Here is a 19611-nt window from a genome sequence, read left to right on the forward strand (position 1 = left end):
GTCACTGGATGTCCCCTTTGCTGAAAGTAACTAGAAGCTGCACAAAATAGAGGAAACATTGTTTTCAATTTTGGATGACTGGCAACATACTCCTGGGCCCCCTTAGGGTAAGGAGACAGATTAGGCGAGTGCTAGGACAGGTTCAGGCTGACCAAGAGCTTCCAACCCTTTGTAGAGGTGAGGAGAACTGCAAATGGCTCCCTTCACCCCTGACATCATAAAACGGTTTTCTAAGAGCTCTCTTGGATCTTTAATGAATTGATTTTCTCTTTTTTCTTCCGGAACACTCAAGGTTTGATTTTCAAACCTCCTTTCTTTTCTCTCCTTCTATGCTTGGAGTGATTCCTTGTCCCCTTTCCTCATGACTACTTCCTCATGTCAATCCCCACCCAATTCTCTTTGAAATCTTCCCCATTGGCAGATACGGTTTAATTATACCAATTTGTTCATAAAAATGTATTTTTTCTGTGAGTGCAAAGAAAAATTTCTCTAATGTCCTCATTTGTTCTCTGATAAATGTCCTCATTGGGTCTTACGTATTTAATCCACCACACTTCCTATGTAAGAATACTGAGCATCTTTCGTGGGATAGGATAATATTGTGTTCCGTTGGCAGAAACTTTTCACATACTTATGAAGTTCATGGTATTCCTTTCTCATTAGCCCATATCAATTAAAGTAATACTTCCGGGTGCCAATTTGTTGGGTATTATAAACTCAGATACTGAAAGAGCATCACGTGGCAGTGCTTGCTTATAGACACTGATGTGGCAGTGGTGGTGGCAGGTGTTTATTATAAATATTAATTGGGTTATCTTCAAAAGTGAAAATATGATTTTAAAACATTCTCATATAAAAACGAAAGACAAAAATTGAAATGAGCTAAAACAGACTTTCCAATCCTGGGTGCTCCCAAATAATCTGAATTTTGATTTTTTGGACATATTAGGACCAAATAAAGCTTTTTTCTGATACCCAAGCAAACAAATATGGCAGTCAAGGGAGGTAAGCTACATTAAGTCAAGATGTAGAGATACTGAGACTTCACTTCTTTTTCCTACAAATGTCCATACATCCAGAATTGATTCTCAAAATGTAAGACAAAGCTTCTGCTCTCCAACTTGAACAAAGTTCCCACTTTTCTTTGGCCTTTTCTTGCTTTTCACCTTGCCTCCCTTCTCCCTTATCCTCCCTTCTGAGTATTTCTTTCTGCTTATTCCTGCTGCCAAATCCCTTCACTGACTCTTCTTTCTGCCTTGTGAAGAGTAATGGGAAGGACCAGCCAAAGGGCAGCTGAGTGGCTGATACCACCTATCACTGCCAAGTACAAGATTCTCCTTCTCTCACCATTCAAAAAACTTTGAGAAATTCTCCAGTAACAGTACAGGTTTTCAGCAAAATTTAAGCTTTTATTAGAGGTTGAGGGTTCCTCCATGTAGAATCCCCAGTGAGACAAGTTCAGGCACAGATTCCAGAGCAGAATTCTTACAACGCCTTCTCCAAATGCCAGGTTGTCAAGACAGCCACCTACATTAAATTTCAGTTACACATGGATTAGCACCTTGACCACATTCATTACATCTAGAATAAAACCTAGACACAGAATTGGAGTGTGCTCACACACACAATCGTTCTCTCACTAGTTAGTGCATTACCTTCTGAAGGCAAATTGAATCAGGAGCTAAATTTTCATGTGAAAATGACCCAGATGTCAATACCATTCAACTAAGGTCTATGATAGGTTTTTCAAAGTGCTTTGGACTATAATCCTATTTTAATGCAATCCTCTCAGAATAAGGAGTCTATATATTTATTAATATTTATTAATATTAACACAATTAAATATACAAAAATCATGATTAATAATTACTAATTGATTGTATTCCCCAAAGAAAAATATTTTATCTTTCCTGTCCATGAAGGAAAACCAAGCTGTTAAGGAAATACACATAAGGATCCCTGATTATCAGGTATCAACAGAAGTCATACTTTGCTACACCATAACTTTTTCATGGCATTTTTCACTTCCGCATTTCTCAGTGTGTAGATCAGAGGGTTGAGCAAGGGTGTCCCAATGGTATAAAACACAGCCACCACCTTGTCTACTGGAAATGTGGTTGCTGGGCGTGTATATATGAATATACATGGGCCAAAAAATAGGACAACCACAATAAAATGGGAGGTGCAGGTTGAAAGGGCTTTTCGCCTTCCTTCTGCACTGTAGTTTCTCAGAGAGTACAAGATGATAACATAGGAGATAAGCAGAATTATGAAACTCACCATGCATATGGCTCCACTGTTAGAAACAACTAGCAAATTTATTACATAAGTGTCCATGCAAGCAAGTTTCAGCAAGGGCTGCAAGTCACAGAAATAGTGATCAATCACATTGGGACCACAGAAAGGCAATCTCAAAGCCAGGAAAATTTGTGCCGAAGAGTGGATACAGGAACCCACCCAACCCAGAATCACCAGCACAGTGCAGACATGCCTGTTCATGATGGTTGTATAACGCAAGGGCTTACAGATGGCTACATAGCGATCAAAAGCCATGAGGATCAGCACGAAGATTTCCATGCAACCAAAGAGGTGGGCTGAAAAGACCTGAGTCATGCACTCATTGTAGGAAATGGTCTTCTGCTGAGAAAGGGCATCCACAATCAACCTGGGAGCTGTGGTTGTAGAGAAGCAGGCATCAGCAAAGGACAGGTAAAATAGGAAGAAGTACATGGGACTCCCAAGGGTCCTGCTTCTTTTAATAGTCACTACAATGAGAAAGTTTCCCAACAGTGTGGCAAGGTAAAACATCAAGAAGACCCCAAATATTGCTTTCTGTTTTCTTGGATCCTGTGTCAAGCCAAACAGAATGAATTCACTCACACTGCTGTTCATCGCCATAGGAGTGTCTATAGGTAAGGTGAACTTGATAAGACCTTAATCTGCAAAAGAAGAAAAGAAGTAACATCTTGGGGAGATCATTGGGCTGACCTCTCAATTCCTTATTTTGTTCCATGTTCCATGTTCCTCCAACTTCCTTTAATCCCTATGAATCTTTGTAAATCTGCAGAAGTCCCAGCCTCTACCAGATCTCTCTATTCATTCAGAAACTAACCCAATTGGATCAAAGCCTTTGCATTTGGAGAATAAAAAGTCAATATCCTTTAAACATTTTGATTCCTACCAAGATTGAAAGTGGCAGAACTTGTTCTTTCCTTGGTCAGGTGCCTTAACTGCCTTGAAATTTGGCCTTCATCTGAAAATATATACCCAATAGTGCCCTACTTTACTTTGAGTGTCCCAAAGAAGGAAAAAAGATTTTTTTTATGATCACATATACACGCATCTAGTTCATGTATTATGCATTTTATCTATGTGCTTTGAAATCTGAAAAACACTATTCCGATATTATTTAGCACTCATAGTGTTGGAGAAACCTCCTGAAGAAAATATCCTCAGTTGAGTTCACTGATTTGGGGTCCCTGACTTCATCTCTGAGCCTATCAGTATCTTGGATGAAATATTCTTTACAAAAACCTATTTTGACAGTCTTTTACCTCTTGTGTTATGTCACCTTCACTGATAGTCATTTGATAAAAAAGGCCTGGAGAAGTTTGAGGTTTGTCATAATTGAGGAAATTTCCTGTTTACCCTCTTTACTATTCTATTAAACTGAAGTCATTCAGGATCTCTGCATATGGATTCAATGTGGCATAAAATTCCTAACGATTTCTATACTCTAAATAGTGTTTTTACACATATATGTTCCATTTTTTACGCTGAATTGTCATATTTCTAAATATATCATTTGAGAAAATTCCATTATTCAATATACTATGTTATGAGTTTTCTGTTTCAAGTTCTTGTTCATAGCATATATAGTTTGTCTTTGAAATCATTGTATGCCATTGTGTGTTCTGATATTGACTTGGAATTATTATAACACTTCTTCCCATGTTACCATATTTTCCATGGATAAATTGTTCATTTAATAACTGACATTGTAAAATTTTTCTAAGTGGTATTTATTTGACCCTTTGTCAACTGACATACTGCTGTTGCTTTCAATTTTCATTCCCTCAAACAACAATTCAGAGTAACTTTACAATCATGATATTGCTGCCCCAAATGCTTGATATTGTCATTGCTATTGGTAATGATTAAAAAGGTTCCTCAATATTTTGTGTTCATTTATTAACTATATTTTATTTTCAAAAATTCATGATATCATTAATTCTTCAAAGTACACAGACGACTGAGAAAAGAAAATTACAATCTGTCTCAAAATTATTGACTCTATGATTTGACTCTCCAGAAATGCCTAGTTTTGTTTTTTATGTGTAATTTTTAAACATTCTAACAGTATGCTTGTATATGTGTATCTCTTTTGTATATACAAGTATGGCCAATATTTCAAGGTTGATGATATTCCAAAAAGCTGATGAACATGCAAACACAATTTATTTTGTGACATTATCTTATTACCTCACTGGAATAATAGTAAATAACTAGATTTTATTATGTGCATATACCTTTTTATCATAAACCACATTTAACAGTTTTACTGCATTTTCAAAAAGATTTTTATGTATTTATTCATGAAAGACACAGAGGCAGAGATGCAGGCAGAGGGAGAAACAGGCTCCATGCAGGGAGCCCGACGTGGCACTCGATCCTGGGTCTCCAGGATCAGGCCCTGGGCAGAAGGTGCGCCAAGCCATGGAGCCACCCGGGCTGCCCAGTTTTACTGTATGTTTTATGTAAAGATTGCCCATCTGAGAATATTCATCTTTTGTCAGTTTATATTTTGCAGTCTTGATATTTTATTAGGAATAACTATTAACCTAGCAAAACATTACATTTCCTGGCCAAGAACACAGGTGCTAGATTCAGATGTCTTGAGTTCAAATCCTAGTTCCAGTATATACTAGTTTGGGAAACACTTTGAGCATAATCATGGTACCTAGGTAGATAAAATGAGAAAAATACCTAGCTTGTAGTGAATAAGAACTATTAATTGCCAACCTGTGCTTCTTTCACTATCATGATTTTACTTTTTCTCTGTTTCTGGGGCTTTTTCCCTTTTCCTGTAATCTGATCTTCCAATTTTCCCATTTTAATTTAGCCCAATTCCAAAACATTTTAAAATTATACTATCTACTCACTTCAATCATAACCCTACAATAATCTTTTCTTTTGAGTATCGACTCACAAATATCTGGAGTTATTGTGAAAAATTGGAAAAATATTCCACTGCTCTAAATAGTTTGAGTTTTAAGATAAATATAGTTGAAATCATTCATTATGTAAGGCACTCTATCATTGGTATTAGAAGAATACAAAGAGACAAGAAACAACACTACAAATTTCTAAAGAAGATCTTGGGAGTAAAAAATTCAAAATTAAGTTAACAGATTAATCATACCTTTAACTGAAGAAAGACATTCTATATTATGTTTCCCGAGATGCAGATATTCTAAAGCAGGGGAGGGAGGTGGGTTAGCACAGTGATAGTGCTTAGAGGCCAAAGCCACACAGCCTAGATTTGTAGCCCACTCAACTGCCCACTATGGTGAGATATGTAACAAGTCCCTTTATATCTCTGTGCTTCATTTTCTTCACCCATAAACATTAAGAGCAAAGCAACCTACTTTTTAGGGTTTCTATGAAAGGTAAATAATTTGGTATGTACAAAGCATGGGAGATGGAGGTATGTGTATCTGCAATTGCACTCATTGCCTCATTAGGATTATTAGTATCAATTTTCCATTATGATGATTAGTATCAACTTTCAAGGATAATAATCTACCTTGTTCATTTACTCATAAAAGAGATGCACAACTGTTTTGCACACTACTGTCCTGAATGGCAGACTTGTCACAACTGATTAGCCAACCATAACACACCATCATCAATGAGAGTCCAGAGTCAACCCTACAGTTCACTCTTCGTGTGGCACATTCTATGGATTTGGGTAAATGTTAAGGACATGCATCCATCATTATAATATCATACAGAGCATTTCCACTGCCCTAAAAGCAGAATCATTTTAGATTCATGAAAGAAGATAATTATTTTCATGTAGTGTCTAATATTCATTAAATTCTGAATAAAATGTCTCACAGTAGAGCAGCCCTAGTGGCTCAGCTGTTTAGCATCACCTGTAGCCCAGGGTGTGATCCTGCAGACCTGGGATCGAGTCCTACGTTGGGCTCCCAGCATGGATTCAGCTTCTCCCTCTGCCTGTGTCTCTGCCTCCATCTCTCTCTGTCTCATTGAATAAATAAATAAAATCTTTTAAAAAAATGTCTCACCATTTTGTTGATGGAAAACTGCAATTTGATTTTGATATCTGTATGAGTTTGCATTGTGAGAATTATCAGTTCATATGTAATACAAAATCAGCTGGTATTTCACAAACATCAGAACTACAAATGGCCAATCCTAGATTTTTTTTAAAAGATTTTATTCATTTACTTATGAGAGACTCAGAGAGAGAGGCATAGACACAGGCAGAGGGAGAAGAGGCTCCACAGAGGGAGCCTGACATGGGATGGATTCTGGGTCTCCAGGATCACACCGGGGCCCTAAGACAGGTGCTAAACCGCTCAGCCACCCAGGCTACCCATAATCTCAGAATTCTTTAAATGGACCATCCATGTTTCTAAACAGAAAGAAAGGACACAATTTCAGATATTATCTCTTCTCCTCATCCTGCATCCTCTACCTCTTTTTATCACCTTGCTATAACTTGAAAAGGAATAGCACATTCTAAAAATATGATGAAACATAAATATGATAAAATGGTTAATATGGTTTTTGAATGCAATGGCTGAAATACTCACCATGACTTTGAAAGCCCTCCAACGCTGTGCCATAATCTTGATCACCACATTTCCTCCCATGCCTCTGGGCATGTATGCTACAGCTATGCCTGACATTGCTGTCCTTCATAAATATGCCTCCACACTATTTCATTCACTAAATTTTCACTAGTTCTTAGTTATAAAGGCCTTCCTCTGATTAGACCTCCACTCTGCATTTCTAACTGTGCACACTCTACTCAGTTCAGATGCCATCTGCGAAGCAAAATCTTCCAGGTTTTAAAGAAAACCTTCTTGCTAATGACGTTCTAGTGGGAAGTGTGTGTGAGTGTATTTGTGTGTGTGTGTGCGTCCTGAATCAAACAATCCTTAATTATAGTCTCTTTTCATTTTTGTTTTAATATCTTTGTTCATCTATTATTTATCTGATAAGGCAAATTCAAGTATTCTATTTTGGGGAAATGAAGTTAGGCTGGCAGGCAGTTTAGCAGAGAGAAGTAACAAAAAACCAGTACCTCTAGCCTTTGTGCTCCATGGCAACCTCTCCTTCTTGGACACTCCACCTCCTACTGCCATGAGAATCACCATTCCTCAGACACTTGAGTGGAGCCAGCATAAGGCCAGAAAACATAAATAGGTTAGGAACAAAACCATGGACATATCCAGTACATGTCATGACTAGCAAATGGATGGAAAATTCTGATGAGTCAGAAAAAAAAGAGACCAGCATTTATATTTATACTTAAATGTAAATATACAGTGCAAGGGTGAGCAAAGAATCTTTCTAGGGACAAAGGAGTGCTTCATCCTAGGATTTCACTAGAGTTCTTCTCATTCCTCCACTCTGTAGATCATCCCTTACTCCAACATCAGAAAGAAAATATAATTCTTAGGTGTCAGTGGGTTTGGGCAGCCAACATTACCATCATTAATAGCAGAACAAGGAGTATCATAGTGCCATAGAATCATGCTAACAACACTCTCTAAGAATACTGATTGCTGTGGTCAGTATACAGCCTTTCCTTTTCCTGGCCTTAAACCTTGCAAGTAAGAAACCCACCTGTGTAGGATACTATACCTCTACACGCTTCAATGTACCCCTCATTCAATAAGAATTGGCCCTGAGACAGTGCTGCATCAAGAAGAGTGAAAGGAAAAACCCAGACACATCAGAATCTTTTCATCACCAACAGAAATGCTTCTGGAACTTCATGCTTTTTAAAGATTTAGAGAATTACATAATGGCAACTGCCAGTAATCCAGTGCTGAATGGTGATCGAGAAAAAGAACATAGTATAGTTGCCTTGAAAAATTACCATATTTCTTGCACGGAAATAGATGAGATCCAATAGAGGGCCCATAGTTTTTACTCTTGCAAATCTTATTTATTTTGAAGATGAATCATGTGCAGTGTGTTTGCAACATGTAAACTGTACTTCAAATATATCTACTTGGCTTTTCATTGCAGGATCCATGGGGAGAGAAGATACACCATAGGTAGCCCTAATCTTTCCTGGAGGCTTGGGTTAGACTCTTCAATAAGGTCTGTAATTATGAACAGAATGTTTCTTATATCTAGGTTAGAATTTTCTAGAATACAAAGGTATAATTCCCACTATTCTATGATAGAAACATCTCTAAAGCCAGCTCTAGTACCCCCAAAACAATTCCTTGGCAGAGCAAGTGGACTAACATTTCTTCTTTCTACACCAGATATATATAGACAATTCATAGAAGTTCACAAATACCCAGACTTTGGAGGGATAAGAGCTCTGCCCTTCCCCCCAACCCCAAAGGATATGCTCTATAAACTACTAAGCTCAGTCACTCCTGGACCACTGCAAACCATGGTGCCAAGTAATCCCAGACAAGGCTGTCAAGAGGCAGATTCTTCCCACAGAGTCCTTCTCCCCTCCAAGACTCTGAAGGGACCCATCTCATTTCTGTTACCAACTGCTCCACTGGTGCCCTAAGGAGAAAGTATTCCTTCAAGTCACACTGAAGTATAGGCTAAAAGTTCCAAAGGCTTTACTCTTTACGTTGAATCTTTTCTAACAGCACACAAAACTCTGAGCAAGGTGCACATTCTAACACATGTGATATGATTGTATTCTAGCTTCATGATTCATGTCTCTGTGAATTTAAGCAATTTTCTTCACTTCTCCCAATTTCCTATTCTAGAAAATGTTACTGTATATATAATAATTATTATCCATCTTAATGATACTGATATAATAAATACTTGAAAACAAGTAATTAAAATTTCTATAATTTCTATAATATCTGGAAGTTATTAACTCAGTAACTAAAGCAGAAGAGAAAGTGGAAATGAACACTAATGAAAAATAAATTTATAAAAACTAAAGAAAATACTTTAAAAGATTTTTTTGTTTCAAAAGCAACTAAAGTTACAGATTACATACAATAAAATGCACAAGTTTTTTTTTTCTGACAATTCTATACACTGCTTAGTGCTCACCATAACAGGTGTACTCTCAATCCCCTTCACCCTATTCACCCATCTGGCCACCTCCCCTTTGGCAACCACCTTTTTATTCTCAGTATTTAAGAATATGAGTTTTTTGGTCTCCTTTTTCCTTTTCCATTTGTTTTCTTTCTTAAATCTACATATGAGTGAATTCACATGATATCTGTCTTTCTCTGTTTAAGTGATTCACTATATTAGACCCCCAAACTCCATCCATGTCATTGCAAAAATTATTTTCATAAAAATCCAATAGTGGAATTACTGGATCATATCATATCGATTTTTCATTTTTGAGGAAACTCCATCATGCTTCCACAGTGACTGCACCAGGTTACATTCCCAACAGCAGTGTATGAGGGTTCATTTTATTCAAAGTCTTTGCAACCCTCCTTATTTCTTGTTTGTTGAATATTACCCATTCTGACAGGTATGAGGTGACATCTCGTTGTGGTTTTGATTTGTATTTCCCAGATGACGAATGATGTTGAACATCTTTTGATGTGTTGACTTGTTATTTATGTGTGTTCTTGGAAAAATGTCTATTCGGGTTCCCTGACCATTTTTAAGTCAGACTTTTAGTATTTGTGGTGGTGAGTTATATACATTCTTTACGTCTTTTAGATATTAACCCCTTATCACTTTCATCTGTCTCCATGTATATTTTATTTCTTGATTGTTTAGTTCACCTGTTCATTGTTTAGGAGCAGGTTATTTTGCCTACATGTATTTGTGTTCTTTCTAGGTTTCTTCTTGTAAGTACTTATAGTTTCATACCACTGTGATAAAAAAAGGTGTATAATATGATTTCAATGTTTTTAATTTCTTAAGGCCTTTTTGCTTGTAGCCTAATATGTGATATATTCAAGAGAATGTCCCAGTGAACCAGAAAAGAAGCTATCTTCTGCTGCATTGGGATATAATGTTCTGAAAATAAATGTTAAGTCCATTTGGTCACATGTGTCCTTCAATCCACTCTTTTCTTGTTGATATTTTTTCTGGATGATCTTTCTATTGATATAATTGAGGAGTTAGAATTTGCTACTACTGTAGTACTATCAATTCCTTCCTTTTGACTGTTAATAGCTGTTTTATGTATTTAGATGCACCCATGTTGGTACATAATATTTTAATAATTATATACACTTTTTATTGTTGGACTCCCTTTAGACCTAAAGACATACAGAGATTGAAATAGAAGGAATGGATAAACATGTACCTTGCAAATAGAAGCAAAAGGAAAGCTAAGGCAGAAATACTAATATCAGACAAAATAGGGGAGTCATGTCTCGTCTCTTCTCTGATCAAAGTTCTCCAATGGCGCTTCCCTTCACTTCATCAAAAGGGAAGCCATGTAATGCAACTTATAAGGCTCTATGTGATCTGGACCCAACAATCCCTCTTTGATCTCACCTAGTACTCTCTAGGATCCCATCTCATTAGCCTCATACCCTCCAAGACATTACTGTAGTGTATATCCACATGGCTGACTCCTTCACTCTCTTCAAGTATTTATTCCAATGTGATGTGATGTATGCCGTGAAGACTACTCTGACCACCTATTTAATGCTGCAGAATGAGGAGAGACTTAACATGGCAGAGGAGTAGGGGACCTTCATCTTCTCTCGTCTCTGGAAATCATCTGGATACCTAACAAATCATACCGAACAACTGCAAAATCAACTGGCGATCTGAGAAAAAAGTTGCTACAATTCTACAAATAGATAAACAACCACTTTTGCAATGGAGGGTGTATAGAGAAATTAAAATGAGGCCATCTATCACAGGATAAACCATGGGCATTGAAGCCTCCATTATCCAAGTACCAGAAAATGATGTAAGCAGTGGAGTGAAAAATTGGGACTTTTACAAGTTTGCCTGAAGGGTGGTCAGGAGGTGAAGAAAGACGGAATCCAGGTTTCACACCAAGGTCTCAGGATTCCTGGCATCACAAAAAGAATGGGGGTACCAGAGTGCAGCAGAGTGTTCCCAGGCATTGGGGCAGAGTACCTCATTGCAATCAGTCAGCCAAGAGTCAACATTCAACTCAGTCTTGCCATAAACAGGGAACGTCAGTCAGCAAGGTGGGGTGACTGCTCTCTGAGGAGGGGCCCAGAAAGTGACAGAAACACTGAGAGGCCCCCACTTCTCCAGGAGGTGTATTATTACTGAGTGCCACAGAAGTCTTTAAAACTTGGATTCTTGAAATGGGATTACATGCACTGGGTCACAGGCTGGGTTAGCACTGAATGTGAACTGAAACCAGAGAGATAGCAGTGATTGCTTTTCCCTGAGCACTCACTGAAGAGTAGGGGACATGAACTTTCAGCGTGAGGGCTAGAGGTGGGGGTGCACCTCTGATTTTCCTTCTCATCTCCCATAACGGTACAAAAAGCCTTAAGGCAACAAAAGTCACATAGAGCAATCTGGAGCTGTATATTTAGCCTGGCCCCCTGCGGAGGGCAGTGCAATACAGTCCAGGGCAAAGACACGTGAGAGTCACTGCACCAGGCACCCAGAAGATCTGTAAGGAAATCTGCTAAGACCGAGTTTATCAATGATAGAGAACTGCCAAACTCCAGAACTAGGAGAAAATAGCATATAGAATTTAAGGTTTTTTCTCATCTTTCTTCGCCCTTTTACATTAATCTTTCCTTTTCAAATAATTTCTTATTTTATCAACTCTTTTTAAAGTCTTTTTAGGGGATCCCTGGGTGGCGCAGCGGTTTGGCGCCTGTCTTTGGCCCAGGGCGCGATCCTGGAGACCCAGGATGGAATTCCACATCGGGCTCCCGGTGTATGGAGCCTGATTCTCCCTCTGCCTGTGTCTCTCCCTCTCTCTCTCTCTGTGACTATCATAAGTAAATAAAAAAAATTTTTTTTAAATAAAGTCTTTTTAATTTTCATTTTATAGTGCTATTTTATCCCGTCATTAAATTTTATTAATTGTTTTGATTATATATAAGTTTGCCTTTCTTTGCAATTTTGGGATCTAGTTTCTTCAAAGAAGCAGCCCAAAATACACCGAGGATCTAGTGTTGTGCTTCTTCTGTTCAGTATTTGGTTATATTCTCTCTTTAATTATTTTTCTGTTGCTTCTGATTTGTTTCATGTATGTTTCTCTGGAATCACTGTTCCCATTTTAGTATTTTGTTCTCTTTCATCTATTCTTCTCTGGTCAGAATGACAATGCAGAAGAACCCACTTCAAAAAAGACTACAGAAGGCAGTATTCACTGCCAAGGACCTAATCAGTAGGTATAAAAGCAACATGTTGGAACTTGATTCAGAATAAAAATTATAAAGATACTACCTGGGCTGAAAAAAGCATATAAGATACTAGAGCATCCCTTTCTGGCAAAATAAAAGAACTAAAATCTAAGGAGGTCAAAACTAAAAAGGCTATTCCTGAGATGCAATAAAAAATGGAGGCTCTAACTGCTAAGAAATATGAGACAGGAGAGAGGATCAGTGATTAGAAAAGAAATTGAGAAGAATAAGAAAACTGAAGTAAAAAAAAGAGATAAACAACTACAGGATCACAAGTAAAAATCTGAGAGATAAGTCACAACATAATTTTTTATAATAAATTTATTTTTTATTGGTGTCCAATTTACCAACATACAGAATAACATAATATGAAACAATATTAGCATAACTGGGGCCGCAAAAGAAGAGGAAAAAGTAAGAAAGAAAGTGGGAAAAAAGGTATATATGAGCATATTAGAGCTGAAAATTCCTCTAATCTGATAAAGGAGACAGGCATTCAGATTCAGAAGGAACAAAGGATCCCCCTCAAAATCAATACAAGAGTAGACTAACACCTCAACATATAACAGTGAAGCTTGCAAATTTCAGAGAAAAAGAGAAAATTCTGAAAGCACTTCAGGACAAGAGATCATGAACCTATGAAGGTAGGAAAAAAGGACTCCCAGCAGTCTTATCCACAGAGACCTGGAAGACCAGAAAGAACTGGCATGATATATTCAGGGTGTAAATGAAAACAGTATGCAGCCAAGGATACTATATCCAGAAAGGCTGTCATTCAGAATAGAGGCAGAGATAAAGTGCTCCAGGAAAAAGAGAATCTAAAAGAGCTTGTGATCACTAAACCAGGCCACCAAGAAATATAAAAGAGAATCCTGCAAGTGCAAAGAGAGCCCAAATTAACATAAACCAGAAATGAACAGAGATAATATTCAGAAATACTGACTTTACATGTAAAACAATGACAATGGATTCGTATCACTCAATGTTCACTCTAAATATGAATGGGCTAAATACTAGAATCAAAAGTCATAGGTTCAATTTGGAAAAAAGAATGACACTTTGATATGTCGTCTACAATCGGCACAATTTAGACCGAAAGACACTTTCAGATCAAATGCGAGGAGAAAGAGAACCATCTATCATGCTAGTGAACATTAAAAAGAAAAAAGTTTAGGTGGTAATCCTTATATCGGACACATTAGATTCTAACCTGAATGACTGTCATAAGAGATGAGGAAGGACAATATATCATAATTAAGTTGTCTGTGAAACAAGAAGAACTAACAACTGCAAATATTTAGACTCTAATAGAGGAGCAGCCAAATATATAAAGCAAATAACAACAGAATTAAGAAACACTTTGACAATAATACAGTAATAGCGGGCATCTTTAACACAACATTCACAAAAGTGCACAGATCATCAAAGCAGAATTTCACTAAGGAAACAAGGGCTTTGAATGACACACTGGACCAGACAGACATTACAGACATAATCAGAGCATGCCTTCTTAAAGCAAAAGACCGCTATTCTTCTTGAGTGAACATGGATCATTTTCCATTATCGATCACAGCTGAATCAAGAATCAGGTCTCAGCTGAATTCAAAAGATTGGGACTATTCCCTGCAATTTTTCTGAATAATGATTGGAATTTTGAACTCAATCACAACAGGAAATTTAGTAGGGACAAATTTCATTCAGGTTAAAGTATCCTACTAAAGAATGAATGGATAAAGAAGATGTGGTTTATGTATACAATGGAATATTATTCAGCCATTCGAAATGACAAATACCCACCATTTGCTTCGACGTGGATGGAACTGGAGGGTATTATGCTGAGTAAAATAAGTCAATTGGAGAAGGAAAAACATTATATGGTCTCATTCATTTGGGGAATATAAAAAAATAGTGAAAGGGAAAAGGAGGAAAGCAGAAAAAATGAGTGGGAAATATCAGAAAGGGAGATGGAACATAAAGACTCCTAACTCTGGGAAACGAACTAGGGGTGGTGGAAGGGGAGGAGATCGGGGGGTGGGGGTGAATGAGTGATGGGCACAGAGGTGGGCACTTGACGGGATGACCACTGGGTGTTATTCTGTATGTTGGTAAATTGAACGCCAATAAAAAATACATTTATTATAAAACAAAACAAAACAAAAGACCTTTCATCCATTTTTAGTTTATCTTTGTGTATGCTGCAAGAGAGTGGTCTAGTTTCATTCTTCTGCATGTGGATGTCCAATTTTCCCAGCACCAAATATTGAAGAGACTGTCTTTTTTCCAGTGGATAGTCTTTCCTCCTTTTTCGAATATTAGTTGACCATAAAGTTGAGGGTCCACTTCTGGATTCTCTGTTCTGTTCCTTTGATCCATGTGTCTGTGTTTGTGCCAGTACCACACTGTCTTGATGACCACAGCTTTGTAGTACAACCTGAAATCTGGCATTATGAAGCCCCCAGCTATGGTTTTCTTTTTTAAAATTCCCCAGTCTATTCCGGATCTTTTCTGATTCCACACAAATCTTAAGATTATTTGTTCCAACTCTCTGAAGAAAGTCCATGTTATTTTGATAGGGATTGTATTAAACGTGTAAATTGCCCTGGGTAACATTGACATTTTCACAATATTAATTCTTCCAATCCATGAGCATGGAATATTTTTCCATCTTTTTGTGTCTTCCTCAAACCACAATGAGATATGACCTCACACCAGTGAAAATTTGGAAAATTAACAAAGCAGGAAACCACAGTGTTGGAGAGGATATGGAGGAAGGGGGACCCTCCTGCACTGTTGGTGGGAATGTGAACTGGTTCAGCCACTCTGGAAAACTGTGTGGAGGTTCCTGAAGGAGTTAGAAATAGATCTGCCCTACAACCCAGCAATTGCACTGCTGGGGATTTACCCCAAAGATACAGATGCAATGAAACACCACGACACCTGCCCCCCGATGTTTATAGCAGCAATGTCCACAATAGCCACACTGTAGATGGAGCCTCGGTGTCCATCGAAAGATGAATGGATAAAGAAGATGTGGTTTATGTATACAATGGAATATTACTCAGCCATTAGAAATGACAAATACCCAATATTTGCTTCAACATGGATGGAACTGGAGGGTATTATGCTGAGTGAAATAAGTCAATCGGAGAAGGACAAACATTTTATGGTCTCATTCATTTGGGGAATATAAAAAATAGTGAAAGGGAATAAAGAGGAAAGCAGAAAAAGTGAGTGTGAAATATCAGAGAGGGAGACAGAACATGAAAGACTCCTAACTCTGGGAAACGAGCTAGGGGTGGTGGAAGGGGAGGTGGGTGGGGGGTGGGGGTGACTGGGTGACAGGCACTGAGGTGGGCACTTGATGGGATGAGTACTGGATGTTATTCTATATGTTGGCAAATTGAACACCAATAAAAAATAAATTTATAGAAAAAAAGAAGCAAGATGTTGGAACTAGATCAAAATAATAACTATAAAGATACTAGCTAGGCTTGGAAAAAGCACAGGAGACACTAGAGAATCCCTTTCTGGCATAATAGAAGAACTAAAATCTAGGTCAATACCAAAATGGCTGCTACTGAGATGCAATAAAAAGTGGGGTCTGTAATTGCTAGGATAAATGAGACAGAAGAGATAGACAGTTAATGATGAAGAATACCAAAACTGAGGGGGAAAAGAGATAAACAACTGCTAGATCACAAGGGGAGAATTTGAGAGAAAAGTGATTCCATAAGGTGAAAGAATACTAGCATAATTGCAATCCAAGAGAAGAGGAAATGCATGAGAGAGCAGGAAACAGGGTATATATGAGCATATTATAACAGAAAATTTAACTAAGTTTGGGAAGGAAACAGGCATTCAAGTCCAGACAAAACAGAGAATCTCCCTCAAAATAAAAAAAAGTAGGCCAACACCTCAACATATAACAATGAAGCTTGTAAATTTCTGAGACAAAGAGAAAATCCTGAAAGCAGCTCGGGACAAGAGGTCCTAAACCTATGAGGGTAAAAGCATAAGCCTGGCAGCAGTCCTATATACAGAGATCTAGCAGGCTAGAAAGGACTGGCATGATATATTCAAGGTGCTAAATGAAGACAGTGTATACCCAAGGATACTATATCCAGCAAGGCTGTCATTCAGAATTGAAGGAGAAACAAGGAGCTCCAGAACAAAGAATAACTAAAATAATTTGTGATCACTAAACCAACCCGGCAAGAGTAAAAATAGAGCCCAAAAGTAACATAAACCAGACATGAACAGAGACAATATACAGAAATGTCACTTTACAAGTACTACAATGGCACTAAATTCATATCATTCAATAGTCACTCAGAATGTAAATGAGCTAAATTCTCTGATCAAAAGTCACAGGAATCAGATTGTATTAAAAAGCAAGACCAATTTATATGTCATCTACAGGAGACTCATTGTAGAGCCAACAACACCTTCAGATCAAAAGTGAGGAGGAAGAAAACCATCTATCATGCTAATGGATATCAAAAAAAATTAAATTGGAGTAGAAATCTGTATATCAGACACATTAGATTTTAGACCAACGACTGTAATAAGAGATGAGGAAAGACACTATATCATAATTTAGTGGTCTATCCAACAAGAAGAACTAACAATTATGAATATTTCACCTCTAAAATGGGAGCGCCCAAATATATGAAACAATTAATAACAAAATTAAAAAAACACATTGATAAAAATACAATAATAGTAGAGATCTCTAACTCCACACTCACAACAATTATAGAACATCTAAGCAGAAGATCACCAAGGAAACAAGAGCTTTGATTGAATCACTGGATCAGATGGCCATCACTGACCTATTCAGAGCATGCCATCCTAAAGCAAGAAACTACATATTCTTTCTGAGTTCACCTGGAACATTTTCCAGAATAGATCACATACTCAGCCAAAAGCCAGGTCTCAACTGATACCAAGAGATTGGGATTATTCCCTGAACTACTTCTGACCATAATCATTTGAATTTTGAACTCAATCACAAGAGGAAATTTAGAAGGAACAATATTCATCAGAGTTAAAAGAGCACATAGTTTACTAAAGAATGAGTGGGCCAACCAGGAATTTAAAGAATTTAAATCTTCATGATAGCAAATGAAAATGAAAACAAAACAGTTCAGAACCTTTGAGAAGCAACAAAGGCAGTCTTAGGAGGGAAACACATAGCAATACAAGCTTTTCTCAAAATGGAAAAGTTGCAAATACACAATCTAACCTTATACCAAAAGAAGCTGGAGAAAGAACAGCAAATAGAGTATAAATTCAGCAGGAGAAGAGATTTAAGAACAATTAGAGTAGAAATCAATGAAATACAATCAAAGGAACAGTAGAATGGAGATCTCAAAGGATCTCAAAGGAACAGATCAATAAAACTAGTAGCTGAGCTTTGAAAATTAATAAGATCAATAAACCACTAGACTGACATATCAAAAAGAAAAAAGAAAGGATCTGAATTTTTAAAAAATCACAAATGAAAGAGGTGAGACCACAAAATAAATACAAACAATTCTAAAAGAATATTATGTGCAATTATATGCCAAACAATTAGGCAATCTAGGAGAAATTGAAGAACTCTTAGAAACATATGACCTACCAAAACTGAAACCAGAAGAAAGAGAAAGCCTGAACAGAACCATAACCAGCAAAGGAATTGAAGAAATAATCAAAAACACCTAACAAACTAGAGTTCAAGACCAGGTGACTTCATAGGGGAAATTCTACCAGAAATTTAAAGAATAATTTATACTTATTCTCTTGTAGCTATATCAAAAATTAGAAATGGAAGGAACACATCCAAACTCATTGTATGAGGCCACCATTACCTTGTTCACAAAACCAAAGACTCCACCAAAAGGAAAGGTAAAGAACAATATCCCTGAAAAACATGGATGGAAAAATTTTCATCAAAATAGAGCCAATAGGATCTAAAAAGGTAATTAAAAGAATTAATCGGGAGGCCTGGGTGGCTCAGAGATTAAGTGTCTGCCATCAGCTCAGGGCTGATCCTGGAGTCCGGGGATCGAGTCCAGGATTGAGTCCCACATCGGGCTCCCTACATGGATCCTGCTTTTCCCTCTGCCTGTGTCTCTGCCTCTCTCTCTCTCTCTCTCTCTCTCTCTCTCTCTACATATCTAAATAAATAAATAAATAAATAAATAAATAAATAAATAAAATCTTTAAAAAAAAAAAAGAATTAATCACCATGACCAAGTGGGATTCACTTCCTGGGCTCTAAGTGTGGTTCAACATCTACAAGCATTTGACAAAATACAGCATCCTTTCCTGATTAAAACTCTCCACAGTGTAGTGATACAGGGAACTTATCTCAATACCATAAAAGCCATATACAAAAAAAACCCCACAGAGAATATCATTGTCAATGGTCAAGAACACAGCAGGGATGCCCAACTCACCACTGTTGTTCAAAACAGTACAAGACATTTTAACTTCAGAAAACAGGCAACAAAAAAGAAATAAAAGGCATCCAAATCAGCAATGAAGTCATTTAACTCTCACTCTTCACAGATGATAGGATACTGTATATGTATATACTGTATATACCAAAAGATTCCACTCAAAAATTGCTAGATCAGTAGCAACGTGGCAAGTGTTCAGCAACGTGGCAAGATATAAAATCAATGCACAGAATTAAGTTGCATTTCTATACACTCACAATGAGACTGAAGAAAGTGACATTAAGGAATTAATCCCATTGACAATTGCACCAAAAATAAAAAATACCTATGAGCAAACCTAACCAAAGTGGTAAAGGATCTGACTTTAAAACTATAGAATATTTATTAACGAAATTAAAGATGACAGAATTTATTGGAAAAAAGTCTATGCTCATGATTGGAAGAACAAATATTGTGAAAATGTCTATGCTACCCAGAGCAATCTACGCATTCAATGCAATCTCTATCAAAATATAATCAGCAGTTTTCACTGAGCTGGACGAATAATCCTAAATTTGTATGGAACCAGAAAAGACCCCAAGTAGCTAGAG

General features: G+C 37.2%; 1 protein-coding gene across 1 annotated transcript; it reads right to left on the minus strand.

Annotated features, from left to right (window-relative positions):
- Positions 1-1983: 1983 nt before the first annotated feature.
- On the minus strand, positions 1984-2898 carry LOC129503114 (olfactory receptor 4C11-like). The gene has a single exon (XM_055315064.1). The coding sequence runs from the start codon at positions 2896-2898 to the stop codon at positions 1984-1986; it is 915 nt and encodes a 304-aa protein (XP_055171039.1).
- Between the last annotated feature and the right edge of the window lie 16713 nt (positions 2899-19611).

The sequence above is a fragment of the Nyctereutes procyonoides genome, unplaced genomic scaffold, assembly GCF_905146905.1.
Source record: "Nyctereutes procyonoides isolate TBG_1078 unplaced genomic scaffold, NYPRO_anot_genome, whole genome shotgun sequence".
Classification (NCBI taxonomy): Eukaryota; Metazoa; Chordata; class Mammalia; order Carnivora; family Canidae; genus Nyctereutes; species Nyctereutes procyonoides.